This window comes from Pteronotus mesoamericanus, unplaced genomic scaffold, assembly GCF_021234165.1.
Source record: "Pteronotus mesoamericanus isolate MK-2021 breed Mesoamerican mustached bat unplaced genomic scaffold, CSHL_Meso_final contig_78, whole genome shotgun sequence".
In the NCBI taxonomy this organism is placed as follows: Eukaryota; Metazoa; Chordata; class Mammalia; order Chiroptera; family Mormoopidae; genus Pteronotus; species Pteronotus mesoamericanus.
Genome location: NW_026555258.1, coordinates 436,525 through 456,093, shown reverse-complemented (window position 1 = coordinate 456,093; position 19,569 = coordinate 436,525). Strand labels below are relative to the sequence as shown.

The window sequence follows — 19,569 nt, the reverse complement described above, 5'->3', positions numbered from 1 at the left end:
CGGAGTGACTTGCTCAGTCGCAGGGCCCTCGGCTGGCCAGGCGCCCACAGAGTGTCCTTGTCCTCACACGGCCCCCCAGCCAAGGGCACGTGCGGGTGACTCCTGGGCCCTGCCCACGCCCTGGGTGGCCGCACAGACCCTGACCTTGGGATGCCCGCGGGCCTGGCCGAGACTGGCGCGGGCCCGGGGCCGGGACAGGAGCCTCGGCTCCTCCCCCACCTCTGCACACCCCCATCCAGCGAGGGAGCCTGAGGGCAGGGCTGGCCGCCGCCCCCAGATCCTGGCTGGGAGGGCGGGGCCAGGTGAGTCGGGGCGGGCAGGAGGGGCTGGGAAGGCTCCTGGCTCCCCGGTCCCAGGGGTCCGCCTGGTTCCCACGGCTCCCAAGGCTGCTGGGAGCCGCCGCCCGCCGTGCAGCCTGACTCAGGGCGGCCCAGGGACAGCCCTGGGCAGGGGCAGGTGCCCAAGGCGAGAGGCTGCTTCCCGGAAGCAGGGCCGCCCCCAGGGGCTGGTTTCGGGGTCTGGTGGGGCCCGGGGACCCGCAGCCAGGCAGGCCTGACCCGGCAGTGCCCCCGTGCAGCCCCTGCGCCTCGGCCGGCTGCTCCAACCGCCTCCCTGGGCGCTGGGCCTCGCTGGGCGGGGAGGGGGTTTGAGGAGGGGCCACAGCAGGCCCCCGGCGCACCTGCCCTTCCTCAGAGGCTGCGACTTGGGCGGCCAGAAGCTGGAGTTCCCAGGTGCCGAGGGCCACACCTCAGCGCCCGCTTCCTGGGGACCGGCCAACGAGCCGGAGCTGAGCGAGGGCGGGGCCCCTGCATCTGCCCAGGGCTGCGCCCCCGACAGTCTGTTTCCAGCTGCCCGGGTGCCGGCGGTGCACAGGCCGACACTGGAGCCGGTGCCAGGTCGGGGGGCGGGCCTGAAGGACGTGGTGGGCGAGCTGGGGGCGGCTGTGGGGGCCCTTCCATGCCCCTCCCAGAGCCCGAGGCCCTCCCCACCGTGGGCCGCGCAAACGGCTCGGGCCCCCGGCTGCCTCTGGGGTGAGGGCCGCGGGCAGGGTGTGATGCATGCGGCTCGGGGCACCGGGCAGGGGCAGAAGAGAACCCCCACGCACCCCAGCACGGCCGCGGGTGGCTTCCAGCACCTTCTGTGAGCAGAGTCTCAGATACTTGGGTCAGGCACACGGGAGACACCAGCCGGGCTCAGCTTCAGGACACCAGTGCCCCGGTCCCCAGGGCGCACGGCGCCCAAGGGTCCCGGCGGAGCACCGCGCCCTCCCCAGAGACGCCCCGACAAATGGTGCGGGGACGTGGGGACGCAGGGCTGGGGTGGAGGCCCAGCCTGGAGCCGTGGCCTGACACCTCGCTGGACGGGGCGGGCCCAGCAGGAGGAAGCAATTAGGAGCCCGCGGCCCAGGCCCACCTCACTCCTGCGAGCTGAGTCCCTGTCCCGGGAGCAACTTGTGTGGCGCCGGCTCCCGAAGGTGAGGGGCCCAGGAGCCTCCTCCATGACAGGCGCCCCCGCCTTTGCCCACGAAGACCCCGCTGGCCCCAGCGCCGGGCGCTGCCCCTCCCCATTTGGCCTGGTTTCCACTGCAGACCAGGGAGGCCAGCATGGAGGCAGGAAGCCTGCAGCCTCTCGCCAAGGTGGCTGGCCGGCCCGGCGGAGCCCATGGGGCGGCTCCGGGCTGGGGAGGGTGCGCTGGCCACTCTCCTGTCCCTGTGGAGCGGGACGGGGCCCAGCCCTGGCCTCGCCCTCAGCCCGAGACCTGGGAGGGCGGCCCCTCCCCCCAGCCCAGCCCCTTCGCCTTTGTAGGGGCCCGGACAATGTCTGCACAGCAGAGTGGGGGATGGGCCTCAGGCACTGTCTGCACAGCGTAGGTCCCCTGGGGGGCAGGGCCCGGGCCCTGGGGCCGGGGAGTCTCCGAGAGGGCATCTGGGCCGGTGGCCAGGAGCAGGTGCCCGGCAGGCAGGCCTCCCCGCTACCGTGAGCGCCAAAGGGCGAGCAGCGCAGCGCCCCCAGCCGCCGAGCGCGCGTCTGTGGTGAGCGTGGGAGCACCCGTGGCTCCCCGGCTCCCCGTGTCCCCTGACCACGTTGGTGCGAGCAGCCTGCACAGGCGCCTGGGCGCACCCGCGGGCAGCGAGGGGGGTGTGTTCTGGGGCTCCACTTTCGGGGTGCGAGGAGCCCTAACAGCCGCCTCTGCGAGCAGCTGGGGAGAGGACCCTGAGTTTTGGGGCTCTCCCAGCCGGGGTAGCTCGGCGCTGATGCAGCCTCACCAGGCCGGCACCCGCGCCTGCACCTCGGCCTCACGGGGTGCCCTGAGCCTCTCCCCGCCCCCGCTGGGTCCACGCCTGCCGTGGGGCAGGGGGGCCGCCAGCCCTGCCTCAAGCTTTCCGGAAGGGGGGCCCCTGCCGAGACCTAGGACGCTCCTGCAAGGGGCTGAGGGAGGCCGGACACAGCTGCAGGGCCCCCAGCGGCCACGGCTGGAGCGCGCTGTGCTGGCCCCTCTGATTTTAAGGGAGAAAAGGGGGGCTGGCAGGGGAGGGGAGCCCCGTCTCAGCTGCCTCGCGCAGGACAGGCATGGACAGAACGGGGCCTGCCCGGTCACTCCCGCCAGGGACCCCGAGGAGGGGCTCAGCCCCTTCCCTTGGGGCTGCAGGTCTGAGTCCCGGGGGTGGCCTCAAACAGCACACGCCGCAGGGCCTCCCACTTAGCGCCCACACCCCACCCTGTGACCCCCAAGCCTCACTCCAACTGGGCCACCCACGGCCCAGGGCCCCCTTAGGACCCGGATGGACGGACACCCTGCGTGGGGTCAGCGGGACCGACAGCCCAGCCGGGGTTACCCGGCCGGCCTGAGGGTGGAGACCTCCCCATGCTGCTGGCTTGGGTGGGCTGGGCGACCCGCGAGGCAGGCCGAGGGCCGTCGCCGGGCCTGGACGCGGCTCCTGGGCTCCGCCCAGGGCGGCTTGGCCGCTGGGGAAGAGCACGAGCCCTGCGTGTGAATTTCCGAACCTGGGGGACGGCGCCCAGGTTCGCGTCCAGCCGGTCGCACTTGTATTTGTGGAGCCTGGACTTCCAGGCTCTGCAGGAGGAACCTCGCGGCCAGAGGCCGACCCGGGCGCCCGGTACCCAAGGCGGGCCTGTCTGCGACCCCCTGGGGTCCTCCGTGAGGCGGGGTAGGGGCAACCACCTGTCCTGGGTTCAATCAAACAGAATCTGGGCTAGAAGAAGCCTCTGATCTCAGGCCCCAGGTCAGCGGGCACCGCGTACCCTGCGGCCGAGGGCAGCCCCCTCCCCCGGCGGCACAACCCCCCCACGTGGCCTCGAGCGCCCCCCAACGGCGTGTCGCCGCCCCGCCCCCGCTCCCCCGGAGCCCTGGAGGCGCCCCCAGGCCGGGGCTCCGGGCACCCCGCGCAGCGGCCGTTCCCAGGCGGGGGAGGGGCGGCGGCCGTGAGAACCCGCCGGCGGCCGGGCCGCGTGGGAAAGCGGGGGCAGGGCGGGCGGAGAGGGCGGGGCGCGCCTGGGAACGGCCCCCGCCCCCGCCGGCCTTTGAAAGGGCCACTCAGGGCGCCGGGCGGAGATTCAAAAGCAAACGGCCGCCCTCCGCCCGCCTGCCTTCCCGCGCCCGGGCGGGGGGTGGGGGATGGGGGGCGGGGGACCCCGTCAGCCCAGGGCCGTGGGGGCGGGGAGGCGGCGTCGGGCGGGGCCCGCTGGAGAAGTTGGGGGGCCGAGCGCTCAGGCGGCAGGTGGCAGGCCCTGCACGCAAACCCTGCAGCTCGGGCCCGTCGCCGGCTGCCCTCGGCGCTGCACGAGGGCCACGGGCCACCCCTGTCCCGTGTCCCCAGCCTGGGGAGCGAGAAACCCCAACGTCCTCTCCCACGGAGCCGCGATGTCCTGAGATCAGGCGGCTGCCAGAGGACTTCCCGGAGGAAGCAGCCTCTGCGCTGGGACTCAGCCGGCCAGGCGCAGAGGGTTGGGGGTCCGGGGTTGCGGAGCCAGGGTGTGGTGGGCGGGGCCCAAGGAGGCCGCCAGGGCTGCTGGGCACAGGGTGCGGGCTGGCAGTGCGGAGGGGCCGCTTCTGGCTGAGCACAGGGGCAGAGATGCCCCGGCCCCCGCCCGCCCAGGGAGAGTCAGGCCACGCGTCTGCGCCTCATCACACAGGTTTGCCAGATGGGGGAGGAAGATTCCTGAGCCCGACTCCCCCCACTTTTCTGAGGGACCCCCATGCCGAACCCCTCTGCCAACCTACACCCCCGCCTCCAGGCAGGCTGCTGGGCTTGGCTGAGCAGGCCTCGCCCTTCACAGGGCCCCTTCTCTTGAGGCCCCTCCCCCTCCCTGGCTGGCAGGGGACTTCCTCCCAGGTCACCCTGCCCAGAGCGTGGCCCCCAGGCCCACCAGCCCGGCTGCTCCCCGCTCCCCCGCCCTCTGCCCCCCACCCCCTGCCTCGGAAGGGGCCTGGGAAGGGAGGGCAGGGGAAACCCCCACTGCCCAGCCCCGTCTCACTCTGTGCAGCTGGTGGGGGGAAGGTGCTGGGGAGGGGGCCACGCGCCCCCAAGGCGCCCTGCTGCACCGGCTGACCTTCCACGGGCCCTGCCCTGTCAGGACGTGGGCGGAGCAGCCAGCAGACCCTGCCTGTGGCGCTGAGGACCCTCCCCAGACGGAAGCCACGGCTGCCTGGCCTGTCCTGCCTCCTGCACCCAGGCCCTGCAGACAGTGGTCTGCGGAGCGGCCTGCTGTCCCAAGCCAGGCCCGCGGCTGCCGGCCATGCTCTGGGGCTGCACGTGCTCCGGAGTAAGAGTGTGCCCTCCCCCCCCCCCCGCCCCAGGCCAGCCAGGCCCCGGGCAGGGCAGGGTGTGGGCGGCTCCGCCTGGCGGAAGCAGCGAGGGCTGTGAGCGCCCGCGGCATCTAGGGCCGCTGGGGCTCGAATTTCGCAGGATTTAGCTTGAAGGCTGCGGGGCGTTGCTGGCCCCGACCCCGAGCCTCGGGGTCCCCCAGCCGGATGGCCCCCCAGTCCTGCAGCCCTGAGCCCCCGTGCCCCCCACCCCGTGCACGGCATGGCCTCCCTCGCCGCAGCCCCATGGCCCAGTGCTGGGCCGTAGCCAGGGCCCTGGGAGCGGCGGGTTCCGGAGCTGGCGCGTGGCCCCAGATGGCTCCGTGGCCGGGGGCCTGAGGGCGCAGACTGTGACAGCGGCCGGCCGGGGCGAGGAGCAGAGGCACAGGGGGACCTGGGTTCTCCTGACGGGCCGCGGCCCCGGAAGAGTCACACGGAGCTGCTGGCGCGCCGCTCCAGGGCGCTGCCCTTCCCCCGGGAGCCCAGCCGCCTGTTCTCAGCCCCTTGCGGGCCTGGCCCGGGGCTGGGGGCCTGGCCCGGGGCGGGTGCACGTGGACAGGCTGAAGCCTGGCAACGGTGGGCAGGCGCGCCCACAGTCCTGTCCCCGCCAGCAGCCTGGGCCCTGCGTGGGTGCGTCCTCTGCGTTTGGCTTTAAGCTTGTCGCCCTTTCTGGGAGTGGACAGGACCTGTGTTCCCTCTTCCGTCGACACCCAGGGGCGCAGCTGGAGAAGCCTGACCCGAGGGCCCCCAGGCCGCTGACGGGAAGGCCCGGGGGAGCCCGCGGTCAGAGTGGAGTGGCGCTGCCAGCCGGGCCTTCCTCCCCCCTCCCCACAGACGGGACACTGGGAGGACAGCGGGTTTGAACCAGGCCGAGGGCTCACCCGTCCCCGGCACCGGCGCAGAGATGCCGCTGACGGCCCCTCAGCCTGGCCGGGCCCAGGGCCGGCACACAGCAGGATGGGGGGCTGCGGCGCCGCGTGCGCAGCCGCAGCCGGCTTCGCGAGAAGGGTGTGGGTGCCACGCTAGCCCAGCAGGGCCAGGACCCTTCCTGAGGTGGCTGGGGTCGCATCAGGGCCATCAGTACCCAGAGTCCCCAGGACCGTGGGGTCCAGGCCCTCAGTCCCCCAAGGGCCATCGGGTGGGAACGGGGGCTGGGCACTGGCTGAGACCCCGGGCTCTTCTGGGGGGAAGGGGCAGACAGGCGCCGCCGGCCACGGGGAGGGCCTGGGCGGCCTCACGGGACGCGGCGCCCGGCCTTGCCCACGGGCTGTCACCCCGGCCAGCGTCCAGGGTCGGCCGCACGCTGGGCCCCAGCCCTGCCTGCCCGGTGGCTCCCGCCACCCGAGACCCCGAGACGCCCCTGGAACCCCCACCCGGCCAGCGGCTCCAGCGCGGGGTCCTCCTCCAGGGCTCCCGGGCCACCCCTCCCACAGCCTTTGTGCCTGTGTGACCCCGGGGGCACCGAGTGTGGGAACCGGGCTGGGGGCCGCGTGGCACAAAGGCCGGGGAGGGGTGGGGTCAGCGCCATGAGCCTCTTCCTGCCTGTCTCTGCGTCTGGGGTTGGTCGCTGGGAGTGAGGCAGGTCTCGGGGCCCAGGAAGAGGCTGGGACCTGGCACCCCGGCGGCCCCAGGCCCGGGCTCTGGGTGTGGGCAGCGGGGGCGGCGGCCCCAGGGTCCCCCGCGCCTGCCCCGTTGGGGTGCCTGTTTCCAAGGGCCACTCCCTGTGTCCCGCTCAGGCCCCGGCCACTCCCCACCACGCACAGGGGACCGGAGGGACAGCAGAAATAGACGCTTCGCTGGGCCATGTCAGAGGTTCGTGCGTAGGCTTTTTTTTTTAAACTCAAATTTCTTTGATAAAATATTTTCCCATGGTGGACGGTACTGGGAAAGTCCTCTTGGCAGCCGCTCCTGACGGACCGGCCCAGGCTCAGGCCACCGCTCAGGGCCCCAGCCCCGCCCTCCAGGAGGAGCCCACTGCCCTCGGCCCGGGGCCTGGGGCGGCCGGCGGGCTCCAGGGCTCTCTGTCCTCAGAGCCGGCGCCCCGGGACTCGGGTCCCAGTGCCCAGGGCGCCGGCCGGCCGCCGCAGCGGCGCTGCTCGGGGTCGGGCTGGGCACAAAGGAGGCAGGGCCGCGGACCCCGGCCCTCTCCCACCCACTCCCTTCCTTGGTGCCCCCGATGCGCCGGCGCCGAGAGCGGCCGTGCTGGCTCTGGGAACGCTCGTGTGCCGAGTGGGTTTTCCCTCTGGGAACGGCACCAAAATAGCAGAAGAAGGAAAAGAAGTGGAAACTCAGCCTGGCCGGGGCCGGGGGGAGGGGGGCGCCTCTCCAGGGAGGCGGCGGCTCCGGCCAGGCCGGGGCAGCGGCCCCGAGCCAGCAGCACCCAGCGCGGCCGCGGGCCGCAGGGCAGGGCCCTCTGTGGGTCAGTCTGAGGGCGCCGCTCGCTGCCGGCCAGCGCCCCCTGATGTCCGGACGGGCTCATGAGCTGGGGTCGGCTGCCCGTGGGGCCAGCCTGGCTGCTGTGCCGAGCCCGGGCGGCGCCTCTTCTGGGCTTGTCGCTGTCCACCTGGCAGCGGCCTCCGGCCTCCCCCCGGCCCCGGGAGCAGCAGCCCCCATGCTGGGCCGGGAGAGGGGCGGCTGTGCCAGCGGCTGCTGGGGCTGAGCTGGGGTCCGCCAGGACGCCGCACCGAGGGGCTCGGGGAGCGGGGCGGGGGGTGGGGGCGGGGGGCGGGGCCGGAGGCCGGCAGGGACTCGGTGCCGGGGGGCTGCCCCGCCCCTGGAGACGGGGACCCAGCCTCTGGCCGAAGCGCCAAGGCCACCAGGTGGCTGACAGGACACACACGAGTGGGTCCTCCCCTGGTGCCCAGTTGCCTCCGCGGTCACTGACCCAGGTTCAAACGTAGGCACCCTGGTCTTTCAGACCCTTCTCTGCTCAACTGGCCCCATTCACCTCGGCCTTTCAGGGGGCCTCGTGAGGTACATGTCCGAATCCCCCCCCAAAACACCTGCTTCCCCCCGGGAGGCTCCTGCCCTGGGCGCACAGAGCCTGCTTTCCCCCAGAGCGGAGTCCAGCCTGCGGCTGTGAGTCTTGGTGGCTCCCCAGGCCCTGGGGTCCCCACTCCCTGACAAAGGCCCGCTGGGGGCGCCTTGCGGCCTCGCACCACGCGCCCGGCCCCTTTGGCACCTGCCGTGGCCAGCCCCTCCCTGGGGCCCCACGCACCGGCCTCTGCCTGCGACCCACGCCATCCCTGCCGCTGGCGTCCTTCGGTGCTGGCCGAGGGGGGGCAGGGGCGGCACAGGGGGGAGTCGAGCCGAGGACCCCGCCTCTGTCCACCTCACCTGCTGCCCACAAGCCGGGGGCCGGGCAGTGAGCGGGTCCTGGGGCAGCCGGGCCCCTCCCCAGGCCCCGACCCGGCCCCGTCCCTCCTGGGCCGCGGTCTCAGCCTGAGGCCTGGGAACCTCAGCGTCCTGGCTGTGCTCCACCACCGCGTTCTGCGCCCCGGCCCCCACCCGCCGCTCAGGCGCAAGCCGCCCCCCGCTGCCAGGCCGGCCCTGCGGTCCCACCAGGCACCGGCCCTCCCCTCGGCCACGCGCAGGCCCCTCAGGGCGCGGTGCTGCCTCCCAGCCTGGGGGCCGGCCCGCGCCACCCCCCCAGTGCCGTTGCGCTGCCCACGTCCCGCTCGGCGGGTCCCCGTGGGCCCAGCCCGGCCTCGGCGGGCTGAGGGGCTGACGCAGAGCCGGCTGCTCCCAGCACGTGGTTTCCCAGGTCACTGGCGCGGACTTCCTCCCAGCTCCCCCGCTTCCTGTTTTCTCAAGAAAATGCACCAGCGGAGGCTCTGAAAAGCTCATTAAAGTGCCCCCCTGCTTCCCGGACGTCCTGGGGTCTTTACACCGCTTGCGGCTCGAGGACAAAGAGGCAGCAGACACAGTTCCCGTCCTGCCCGAGCTCAGCCCGGAGGCAGGGCCCCGAGCGCGCTTCCCGCTGCCAGAGGCCGCGCGGTCCCTGCCAGGCCGGCCTGGACACGGGCTTCCCTCCGGCCTTCCTCCCTCGCGCTCCGCCAGGCGCCTGCAGGGGTGCCAGGTGGGCCGGCCGCGCGGACCCCTCCTGGCCGTGGCCCAAATTCCGGAATGTTCCGGGCGGAGCTGCGGCCCAGCCTGCGTCGCCTCCCCCGTAGCCAGACAGCCCAGGGCCCCGAGAGCTCAGACAGACACCCGGCCAGCAGGAGGGAGGGCGGCGGCCCCGCCCTGGGGAGAGCCAGCCTCCGCCCCCCGCAGGCCGTGACCCCCATGGGGGGTTTCCTCACCCGGGCCCCTCAGGGCGTCAGGGGAGACCCCGTGGCCGCCTGCGCTGTGGCCGTCGCCCTCGGCAAAGGGAACGTCACCCCCGCAGCCGGACAGGCCTCAGGGGCTTCCCTTATGCCAGCCAGAGCCCCTTGGGGGCAGGACCCCCCCGAGGCCTAAAGGGTGCCCTCCGAGCTGCGCCCTCAGCTGCAGCCTCCACCCCCGCCTTCGCCCTTCCTGGCCGGCGGCTGCGGCGGCCCCGGGCTCGGCCCCGTGCACGTGGCGTGTCGGGGAGCTGGGGACACGAGGAGAAAGCCCCACTGGGGCAGCGGCTGCTGCTCGGACGGGCAGAAAGGCCGAGGCACACGGCTGCTGCCGTCCAGCCACCCACCGGACGCACTGAGTTGCCTGCCACCGAGGCGGCCGCCTGGCAGCCCTGGGCCCCCCCACCGGCCCGAGACAGGCCTGCGGCGCGGGGACCCACCTGGCAGAGGCTGAGGGTGTCCGCGCGGGTGACGTGCACGTTGAAGTGCCCGAGCACAGCCTTCACCTGCTGCTGGGCCTTGAGGGAGCAGCCCACCCAGAGGCAACACCGGCGCCAACCCGGAGCTGGGCCTGGAGCCGCGGAGAGAGGCGGGCACTGAACCCCGGCCGCCCCGCCTCCTGCAGCCCTGGGCCCAAGAGCCCCCCGGCCCACCCAGGGGGCCCGCGCTGCCGGGGAGCCCTGCTGCCGTCGGCTGCACGCAGAGCCCGAGCTGGGGGTGGGCGCAGGCGGGGCCCTCGCCTCCTCGTACGGCAGCCCCGCGGTCAGGCCTATCCTCCCCTCCCGCCTGGCGACCTGTGCGAGAGGCGAGGCCGACCGGTGAGGGGCCTTGTGGGGCAGGGGCGCTTCGTCCGCCGAGTCACCTCCGCCGGGGACCCCAGCAGCCCTCAGGGTCCCGCGGCCGGAGCCCTGGGCATGGCCTCGCGTTATAGATTTGGTCTTAGAATCGTGCTAACGTTTTACATAATTGCAAAGTTAAATTTAAAAACAATCTCTAAAAATCCAAAGGAGAGGAATGACCCGGAAAGCGAGACGTGTCCCAGCGACGCGGGGCACACGGACCCCGTCTCCCGGACGCCGCCCCGGAGGCCAAGGCGAGAGCAGCGAGGCGGCCGCTGGGAGGTGGCCGAGCGCGAGCGGTGGCGCGAGGCAGGCGGGCGCCGCCGGGGCCGTGAGCGCGAGGCCGAGAGGAGGCGGCGCGGCCGGCAAGGAGGAGGCTCTGCAGCAAGCCCCAGGCCTGGACACAAAGCTTCGGCACACATTTCTGACGCGTATTTTACGCACACACGCCTCTTGTCACTGCGCGCGGCCAGGCCTGGGAGCAAGACCCAGCTCTGCAGCGGGGGCGCCCCGCGCCCAGGCGGCTTTCTCACGCAGTGTCCTGCTGAAGGCAGCCCGGGCTCTTTGGAGGAACGGCCACCTCCAGGTCTGAGGCAGGAGGCGCACGCGCGGAAGCAGGGGCGTCCTATCACGCAGAGTGCGGAGAAGCTACCCATCTCCCGGCGTCGCGTCCGAAGGACTCAAGATCCCACGGACCTCCCACGGGCCGCGCGGGGCACAGCGGCCATCGACGAGGTGACAGAAACGCCCGCCGCGTGGTGGCGGTATGCCTGGCACGGCCCCTTCAAACTCACTGGCAGGCTTTGCGGCGGCGAGGGGCCACCTCCAGAGCGTAGGAGCTGAACCATCAAACTCTCTCAGGGAAACCGGGGGAAATGTCACGACATTGCATCTGGCCGTGGTTTCTTAGATACGGCACCAAAAGCCAAGGCAGCAAAATTAAAAATAGTTAAGCTGAACTTTGTGAAAACTGACTTTTGTATTGAGTACATCGTCGTAGGACGCTCTCACGAAAGTAGAAACGTAACCACAGGATGGGCCAAAATATTCGCAAATCATAGATGTTATTGGCGATTAATGTCCACGATATTTAAAGAACTACAATCTAACAACAAGGAAAATAACCCAATTAGAAAATAGACAAAACTCTTGAACAGACATTCCCCCCGAAGACACAAATGGCCCGCAAGCACAGGAAGAGGCTCAGCGTCATTGGTCATCAGGAAAACGCAAATCCCAACCGCCGTGTGAATCGACTCACACCCACTGTGATCGCTTTTATTTAACCTAAAAAACAAAGTAGAAAAGGAGCCCTGGCTGGTGTGGCTCAGTGGACTGTGCGCCGGCCTGCGAACCGGAGGGCGGCCGGTGCGACCCCACCTGGGGGCACGGGCCTGGGGTGCGGGCTGGGCCCCCGCTGGCGGGGGGCGCGGTGTGAGAGGCGGCCGCACACAGGTGTTTCTCTCCCTCTCTTTCTCCTCCTCTCTATACAAATAAAATCTTTTTTTTTTTAAAAGAAAAACCACATCTTGTTAAAATGTGGGAAACAGTAACAGGTGAGCCGGGACGCGGTGAGAAAGCGGAACTGAGCCCGGGCCGCTGCGGCAGCTCTAGCTCCAGACGCTGTGCACGCGAACATACGTGTTCCCATCCCTAACCCTGGAACGACTAGAAATCGATGTGTGACTTTCAGACACGGTGGGAAAGCTGAAGAACACAGGGAAAGGGGAACCAAACGGAACAAGGAGAGCAAGCGGGAGCGCGGGTCAGGGCGGCCCCTCGGACGCCGGGAGGCGCCCGTGGCCGCAGAGGGTGCGAACGGGCTAAGCTGGCCCATCGGGAGGCCGAGACGGTCCCACGGGTCAGCCGGCAGCCGTTGATAAGAGATACGCCGAAGGTGTAAGATCGAAGGAAGGTTGAAGAGGGCGAGAAAATGACATACAAGCACTCATCAGGGCATGCTGGGCAAACGTTAGTTTCCGTGGACTTTTTTAAAAAAAGAGTTCATTTATTTATTTTTAGAGAGAGGCGAAGAAAGGGAGAGAAACACCCCTGTGTGGTTGCCTCTCGCACACCCCCCACTGGGGACCTGGCCCGCAACCCGGGCCTGCGCCCCGACTGGGAAGTGAACCGGCAACCCTGTGGTTTGCAGGCCGGCGCTCCGTCCGCTGGGCCCGCCAGCGGGGCCGAGCGGGCTTTACGGCAAAGTCTTTTACTAGCGCCGGAGAGGTTCCCGTCACGATCGTACAAGATTTCACTCAACAGGAAGACATAAGAATTCTAAACATCGTGTGCTTTTGCACGTAGTCGCGTAAGTTTAAAACAGATAAAGCAAATACTGACAGAACCACAAAAAAAGGGGTGAACCCATTGTCCCAGGCTCCCGTGGCCTTTGAGCACGTCGGGCAGGAGAGCGGTCGAAGGGGACATGGGTGGTCCGAGCCACATGCTCCGTACGCTCGGTCTATAGCATGTGAGCGAGTGTTCGTGCGTGTAAGCGTGTGTGAGAGGGAGGCATGAACGTGACTGGAGGGCACGCAGCCTCCTGAGGTCCGCGTGCAGCGCGTGCTGGGAGGGCCGCGCCCCTTGGCTGGGAAGCCAGCCTCCGCCGGCATCCACGCAGACCGAGCGCCGCGACCGCAGTTCGCGCAGGCTGGAAATCCATTTTAGCAAGACAACTAAAAAGCTCCCACGCTCCAAGCGTTCTGAAATTCAAAAACCTCCTTCAAACAAGTAAGTATAACAGACACTAAAACAGTATCAGACCTAAAAAAAAAATTAAAAAAATGAAAATACGCGTCAGAACAAAGTGGATGGAATGCAGCGAACACAGTACTTGAAGCAGAATTTATGGTCCTAAATGTTTACATCGTAAAATTTAAAAGGCTGAGAATTAAAGAGTTGAGCACTCCACTTGGAAATAACCCCAAAAAAGCAAAGGAAGGAAACTATAAAGATAAGAACAAAAATTAATGAGATAGAGACCAAAAACGCGACGGAGAGGCCCGGCCCCACGGCACCCCCGACGTGGGCGACGCAGCCCCGGCGCGGTGACCGTCCCGCCTGGCGCATCCCAGAAGGGGGCGCGGAGGCCACGGTGCCTGGGGAGACGCGGCCCACGGAGGTGGCCCAGGACATCCCGTGGAAGCACCCGGCCCAGGACGCCTTGCGGGAGGTGGGCCAGCATGGTGCAGGGGGCAGCCCACATGTCACTCGGAGTTACAGGAAACGGAAGAGAGCAGAAGCCGCCAGCTTGTCTCCGAGGCTGGGACAGGAGGTGATGGGACAGAGACGTTCCACCCGGGACATGCTCCTGGGGTGGCTCTGAGGGACCGCCCCCCAGGCGGCAACGCAAGAGCGGCCAGTGCGTTCCAAAGGCCGCGTCGGGAGCAGGCCCCAGCGCGCGGCGGGGGCAGAGGGTCCCTCCATGGCCCCGCCCTCAGCAGCTGCGGAGCAGCGCGGGTGGGAGTCGCCTTTTCTCCCAGTGGGAATGTGCCACCCGCCTGGGGTCGTGAGACGTCCCAGCCCGCGGCGGTGGGGACCCGCCGGACTCCGGGTGGACACATTCCCCCCAAGTCAGAAACGACGGCAGTCGGCTGCGCTCGCTACCCGTGGGCAGCCCTGCCCCTGGGGTCCCGCCCGGCGCAGGGCGCGAGGCGGAGGAACGGAAGCCACACGTGCTGGACAGGAAGGACGGACACTGCCATCGTCTGTGGGGCAAGACAGCCCCGCAGAACCCACGGCCAGTCCCGCGGGACTCGGGAGACTGTCGCGGGCTTTCCGGAGAGGAGGCCGATTCGGAGGCAGCGAGGAGCTGTGGCAGGGACGCACCGTGAGCCCCACCGCCGCGGCGGCGGGTGCGGTCTGTCATGGCGTCCACCGGCGACGCTGCCGCGGAGGTCATCCCGGGGGTCGCACTGGGACCCCTGCCTGGCGTGGACCCCGCTGCGGACCCCCAGAGGGACCGCTGGGGTCCGAACGCGCCGCCCAGCTGGGGGGGCCCGGGGAGGGGTTTCCGTCTGCCAGGGCCGCCGACCAGCCGGGCTGGGTCGATGTTAGACGATTTTCTAAATTGACCAGAGGTGGCCACGCAACCTGCGAAGGCAGCGAGGGCCGCCGCTCCGGGGCCCTGCTGGGCGAGTCCCAGCGTGGGTGAGGGGTGCCTCAATAAACCTGTAAAAAAGACATTCGCCACCCACGTTCCAGCCCCTGGGTTCGGACACAGCCGCTCGGGCCCAGGGCTGGCCGCCGCGGCCCGGTGCCTCCGCGGCCGTGCGGACAAGGCCCCCCGGCGCCCACGGGCCCGGCGCCCGACGAGACAGCAAGGCCTCGCCCACGCCCGGACTCCACGCCCTGTGTCTCTCCCGCCCAGCAGGGGTCTCGGGACTGTTCGGTGGGACACGCGCGTGCAAAACAGCCGTACGCTTGGTCCCACGTGTATCTGACGGCGACGCCCACCGCGGGCCTGGCGAGGCTGTGGTCGCTGGGGCCACGTGGCGGGGTCACGGGAGCTGCCCCCGCGCCCCAGGCGTCCACCCCGGCTTCTCAGGGACCCAAGGGCCTCTGGGTGCACAGCGTGTGCAGGTGCCAACAGACATGCAGGGGACAGGACCTCCCAGGACCTGCCTGTGTCACAGGAGCCGTGAGGCCTCCAGCCGGCGGAGCCCGTGGTCCGGACCCCCCCGGGACCCCGTGGGGTGGGCGTCCCCACGGCAGCCGCCGCAGCACCACACACACAGCCCCGCTCCCCACAGAGCCCGGCGGCCAGGACAGGGGCCGCGCGGCCGTGCAGACGCACAGAGCCCCACCCACTCACCTCGGCCTCGGGGCGGGGGTCCCCACGGCGCCCAGCATGAGCACATCTGCGCCGAGGCGGCGGAGCTGGCGCGCCGGCCCCTGCCGCATGTGGTCGCACAGCACGCGGGAGGCCCGGGCTGGGACCGCGGGGGCTGCAGGCTCCTGCAGCACAGCCCCGCTCAGCAGCCCGCACCCGCGGACCCCTGGATGCGGTGGGGAGCGGGCGCCCCTGCCGGGCTTGTGGTTGCTTTTTTCCCCAAAACTTCATAAAGAGCATCATGAGCAATATGTACTCAATGCAGAAAACAGATAAAATGATGCGGAACCACCTACATGGGACCCCAGAAGGAGCTCGCTCATTTCTTGGGGGTCCCGCACGCCCTGAAGCGGTGCTCAGGGTTCCGGGGCCCGAAGGCACTGCCGGGTGCTGCCCTGGGCCTCGGGGGCGGGGCACGCCAGGCCAGGTGTCAGGAGGGGCGGGGCGAGGTGGGGCGGGCAGCTGGCCCAGGGCGGCTGCGGACGGAGCCCCGGGGCTGTGAGCGGCCCACCTGCTGGAGCTCCTCCTCGTGCCGGGACAGGTCCTCCCACAAGGCCAGCAAGCGGACATCCTCCCTGGCGATGGGCAGCCGGTAGCAATGGTCCTTCGTGTCCTCCGAAGGCGCCTCGGCCGTCCTTGGAGGGGCACAGCGGGCAGCTGGGGCCCCCGGGATCCCCGACCCAGCCCACCTGGCCTGACCGGACAGGGAGGCGCTCTGTCCTCCTCCCACGCAGCCCCGGCAGCCCCCGACCACAGGCCCTGGGGAGGGCGGCAGCGGCTGGACTCCACCGCGGGGGCCCTGTCTCGGCCGCTCCGCGCGCCCCGGCCTCAGAGCCCTCTGCCTGATTTCCAAACCACTGCAGACATGGCTCACGGAGCCACTTCCCGAGGGACCAGGGCCCGAGGGCGCGTCTCCTCGTTGGCCCCCAGGCCCGGCGGTGCTCACCTGTCTTGGAGCTTGAGCTGGCTCAGCTCTGTGGCTACTGCGGCCGGCAGCCGCTCCTCGGGCAGCGAGAGGTCCCGGGCACAGCAGGCGACCATGGCTGCGTCACCGTGAGAGGCCAGCAGCTGCGGCAGCTGCTCCTGTAGCTGTTTGCTAGGCCCCACCAGGCCCCAGGGACAGGGCAGGACATGGGCTGTACCGCCTGGCTTTGCGTGTGGCGGAGGCACGCAGCCTGCAGCGCCCGGGCCCAGACCTCGCCCGGGGGTCTGGTTCAGCCTTCGGCAGGAGGGTGCTGCCTGGGTCCGGAAGGCCGGTCGCGGCTCCCACGACCAAGGTGCTTGGGGCGAAGGGCCGCTCTCCCGAGCCACTGCTGCCCCTGTGCCCACGGCCAGGTGACTGCCCCTGCCCCGCCCTCTGCCGAGGCCCCTCTCCCCCGTCTGAGCCCCGCCCCACACGCCCGGTTCACGGGACCTGCCCACGGCCCTCCTCTCCGGTTCTGGGGACCAGGTCAGCCGGGCGCCTCCTCCCCCGCCCCCCGCGGGGAGGCTCCCCTGCTGCCCCGCCCTCGTGCCCCCTGGGCCCCCTCGCCCCGCCCTCAGTTGGCCATCGTGCTGGGGGTGGGGTGGGGTCACGGGACATCCCTGACCCCACAGCCAGAGAGTGGACGGAGGGGCGGCCCTCGGGCGGCCGTGACTGCGGGGCCCCCACGGGGCTCTCCTGTCCGCTGCCGCCACCGCCGCCACCGTGTCCAGCCGGCGAGGGAGAGGGGCTTCCCGCCCCCGCGTCAGCTCGGCCCAGGAACCCGCCCTGGCGGGTCCCAGACGAGGGGCCCAGTCCTGGCTGAGTCCTGGCGTCCAGGAGGCCGCAGGCCGCTGGGGCTCGGTGGGAAGGGGTGGGCGTCGGGAGGCCCTAGAGCTCCGGAGGAGGCCCTGCTGGCTGGCCTGCAGGCGGGCCCGCTCCCCCGCGGCTCTGCCTGCGCCCCCCCCTCCCCCGCCGCGGCCTCAGGCCCTCCGCTTCCCGCGGGCCGCAGGTTCCCACGTGGACGACAATATGTGGAAACCCCTCCACATTCTTCAGGATGTCCGCTGCCCTTCCGGCCGGCTCGGCCTTGGCACCCCGGGGGGACCGGCCTTCCGGGCCTTGCCCTGGGGTCCGCGTTCCTCCCTGGTGACTCACCACCCCCCAACCCCGCGGCTCCAGGGGCAGCTCAGCACTGCCCCCTGCTGGCCACAGCCTGCCCAGCCACCCCACAGGGGAGCAGAGGGTGTGCTGTCCCCCCGGGGGGCAGGTGGCCGAGGCCCCGGACTGCCCTGTGCGCTGTACCTGGGTCCCCACAGGCCCCGCCTTTCTCCGAGGACACCCCGCGCTGGCCGTGGGCCCCGGGGTCAGGGCTCGGCCCGCCGTCTGCTTGGCCGAAAGGCTGCTGGGAGGAGGCGCCCTTTCTCTGCACCTTCCTCGCCGACCTGCTGGGGCCCGCGGACCACGCGCCCGCTCTGCACCCGGGCACACGCTCTCTGGGGGCGCCCGCGCCCCTCGTGTGGGGAAGCCCACCGCAGGCCGGGTCTCCGCAGCCCAGACTCGCCCGCACGTGGTGGGCCCAGCTCCCCCGAGGCAGAGGCTTGTCTGCCCAGGGACAGCACGCCCCGCCTTGCCAGCGGCAGCCCCCCCCCGTGCCCCGTGTGGGCGCAGCCTCGCGCGGCCCCCCTGCCGCGGGCCCAGGGTCGGCCCGACGGGGGCCACGCAGCTCCACGCACCGCACGTGGCGCAGGTAGCGCGGGGCGGCCGCGTTGGGGCACAGCGCTGAAGGGAGGGCGGGCTCAGCGCCAGGCCTGCCCCCGCGGCCCGCGCCGCGCTCGCCCAACCTCAGGGCCGCCCCGAGCCCGGCAGGCCCCGCGCAGGCCCGTGGAGGGGGCCCGTGAGGAGCCCGACCGCGGGGCTCACGCGCCGCGGCCTCTGTCCACAGCCGAACAGGCCAAGCCTGAGAGGGGGCTGACGCGCCACAGAGCTCGGAAACGAAGAAACACGTTTTTAATTGGCCTGCGAGTAAAAGAAAAGATCTACAGTAGAAATTATCTTGAGCCAACCCAGAGTACAGATAACACACGTTAAACGTGGGGAATATAAATTTAAGAAGAGAGAAGACTCACAGGGTACGGCCTACAAGAGACAGGACCCAAAGAGGCAAAAGCAGGGCAACAGCAGCAAAACTCAGCCGCGGGGGCCGCGTCCGCTCAGACCTTCCGCGCAGCGAGGGACAGGCAGGGAAGCACACGGCCGCCCGCGGAGCGCGAGCCGGCGTTCGCAAACCACGGGTGAGGAGGCGGTCAGTGTCCAGCACGTACAAGGAGCTCAGAGCTCATAGCAACCCCCCAAACCGCAGCAGTGCCCCCCCGCGCACAGATCATCTGATCTGACAACGGGAGGAGGAACGGAACTGACGTTTTTCCAAAGGAGACACCCAAGTGGCCGACGGGTTCATGAGAAGGTTCGCAGCGTCACCCACTAGCAGGGAGATGCGGGCGGAGACCACGAGGCGCTGCTTCACACCCGCTAGAACGACCCCATCAAAAGACAGGGCTGAGTGTTGGGGAGCCTGGGGGGAGGCAGCACGGCGCCGACTGCCGGGGACACGGCTCGGTGCGGCCACTATGGCCAACAGCGCGGAGCAGACCTACAGCGTGACCCGGCAACCCCACGGTGGGTGCCGATTTGGAGGGAATGACATCAGGATCCTGAAGCGGTGCCTGCACCCCACATTTAGTGCAGCGCCGTTCACAGCAGTCAAGACAGAGAGACGACCCCGCGTCCGGCACGGGACACCCGGCACAGAGGGCGGGGTCTGTGTGTGCGGCGGGTACCACGCGGCCCTCCGGGAGGGCGCCGCTGCCACGGGCCGCGGCACGGACGGAACGCGGGGTGCTGCGGGAAGTGGGATCCGACGAACCCGACTCCCAGAGAAGAGGCTGGAGGTTGCGGCGGGGGCGGCGGGCCGGGGGGCCGGGGGGCCGGGGGGCCGGGGCGGGGAGGGATGGATGGAGGCGGCCGAGAGGCACGGACTGCAGTTGAAAGAGCAGCACCTTCTGAGGTCAGGAGGTGCCCGGCACCGTGACGGACGTCAGCGATACTGTGTCGCGCAGATGTTGAAGGTTTTCCCCCAAAGAAAGAGTCTGTAACTGTGGGTGACGGAAGGAGACCATCGCGCAGCACAGGCAAGGGTCGGGCCGTTGTGCTGTCCGAGGGGGACCCCATAACCTGGGAACTGGCTTACGAAGAAGTACGTGTTTGCTCTCGTGTGTTCGCACTCCAGTCCCCGCTGGGCGCCCTCTGTTTCCTGCAACACGCCCATCGAGACGCCCGCGGCTCCGTGTTCGAACGCTGGGCCTGGGTGCCTTTCAGAGCTTCGGCCATCGTTGGCTTCACCTCGGCCACGTCGGCAAAATGCTTCCCTCTGAGGACATTTTTTCACCTGGGGAAACAAAAAAGACGTCGCTTGGGGCGAGACGGAGTGAATAGGGAAGGTCCGGCACGGGGGTCAGGCTGTTTCTTTGGCCAAAAACTGCTGGACAATCAGCGCGGTGTGGGCAGGTGCACTCGCAAGTCACCCGTCACGGAAGGACACAGGTGCCGACAGAACACCCCTGCCGCCAAGCGCAGCCCTCACCGCGGCGCCCGCTGGCGTCCGACGCAGACGCGCTACCAGCGCCCGCGCCCGTGGGGGCGCCTGGGCCGCAGGGGCCCCCCTCCTGAGGGTGAGCTGTTCTGGGGGGTCCCCCTTGTAGACCTAAAATCGGTGCAATGCTACATGT

General features: G+C 70.3%; 1 protein-coding gene across 1 annotated transcript in view; it reads right to left on the bottom strand.

Moving 5' to 3' along the window:
• The window catches only part of EXD3 (exonuclease 3'-5' domain containing 3), a 37,728-nt gene that overhangs the window by 4,225 nt on the left and 13,934 nt on the right, over positions 1-19,569 (bottom strand). The window contains 8 exon segments of the mRNA XM_054584701.1: positions 9,588-9,694; positions 9,697-9,712; positions 9,882-9,941; positions 10,520-10,574; positions 14,803-14,945; positions 15,332-15,455; positions 15,767-16,059; positions 17,911-17,920. Coding sequence (XP_054440676.1) covers positions 9,588-9,694; positions 9,697-9,712; positions 9,882-9,941; positions 10,520-10,574; positions 14,803-14,945; positions 15,332-15,455; positions 15,767-16,059; positions 17,911-17,920 — 808 coding nt within the window.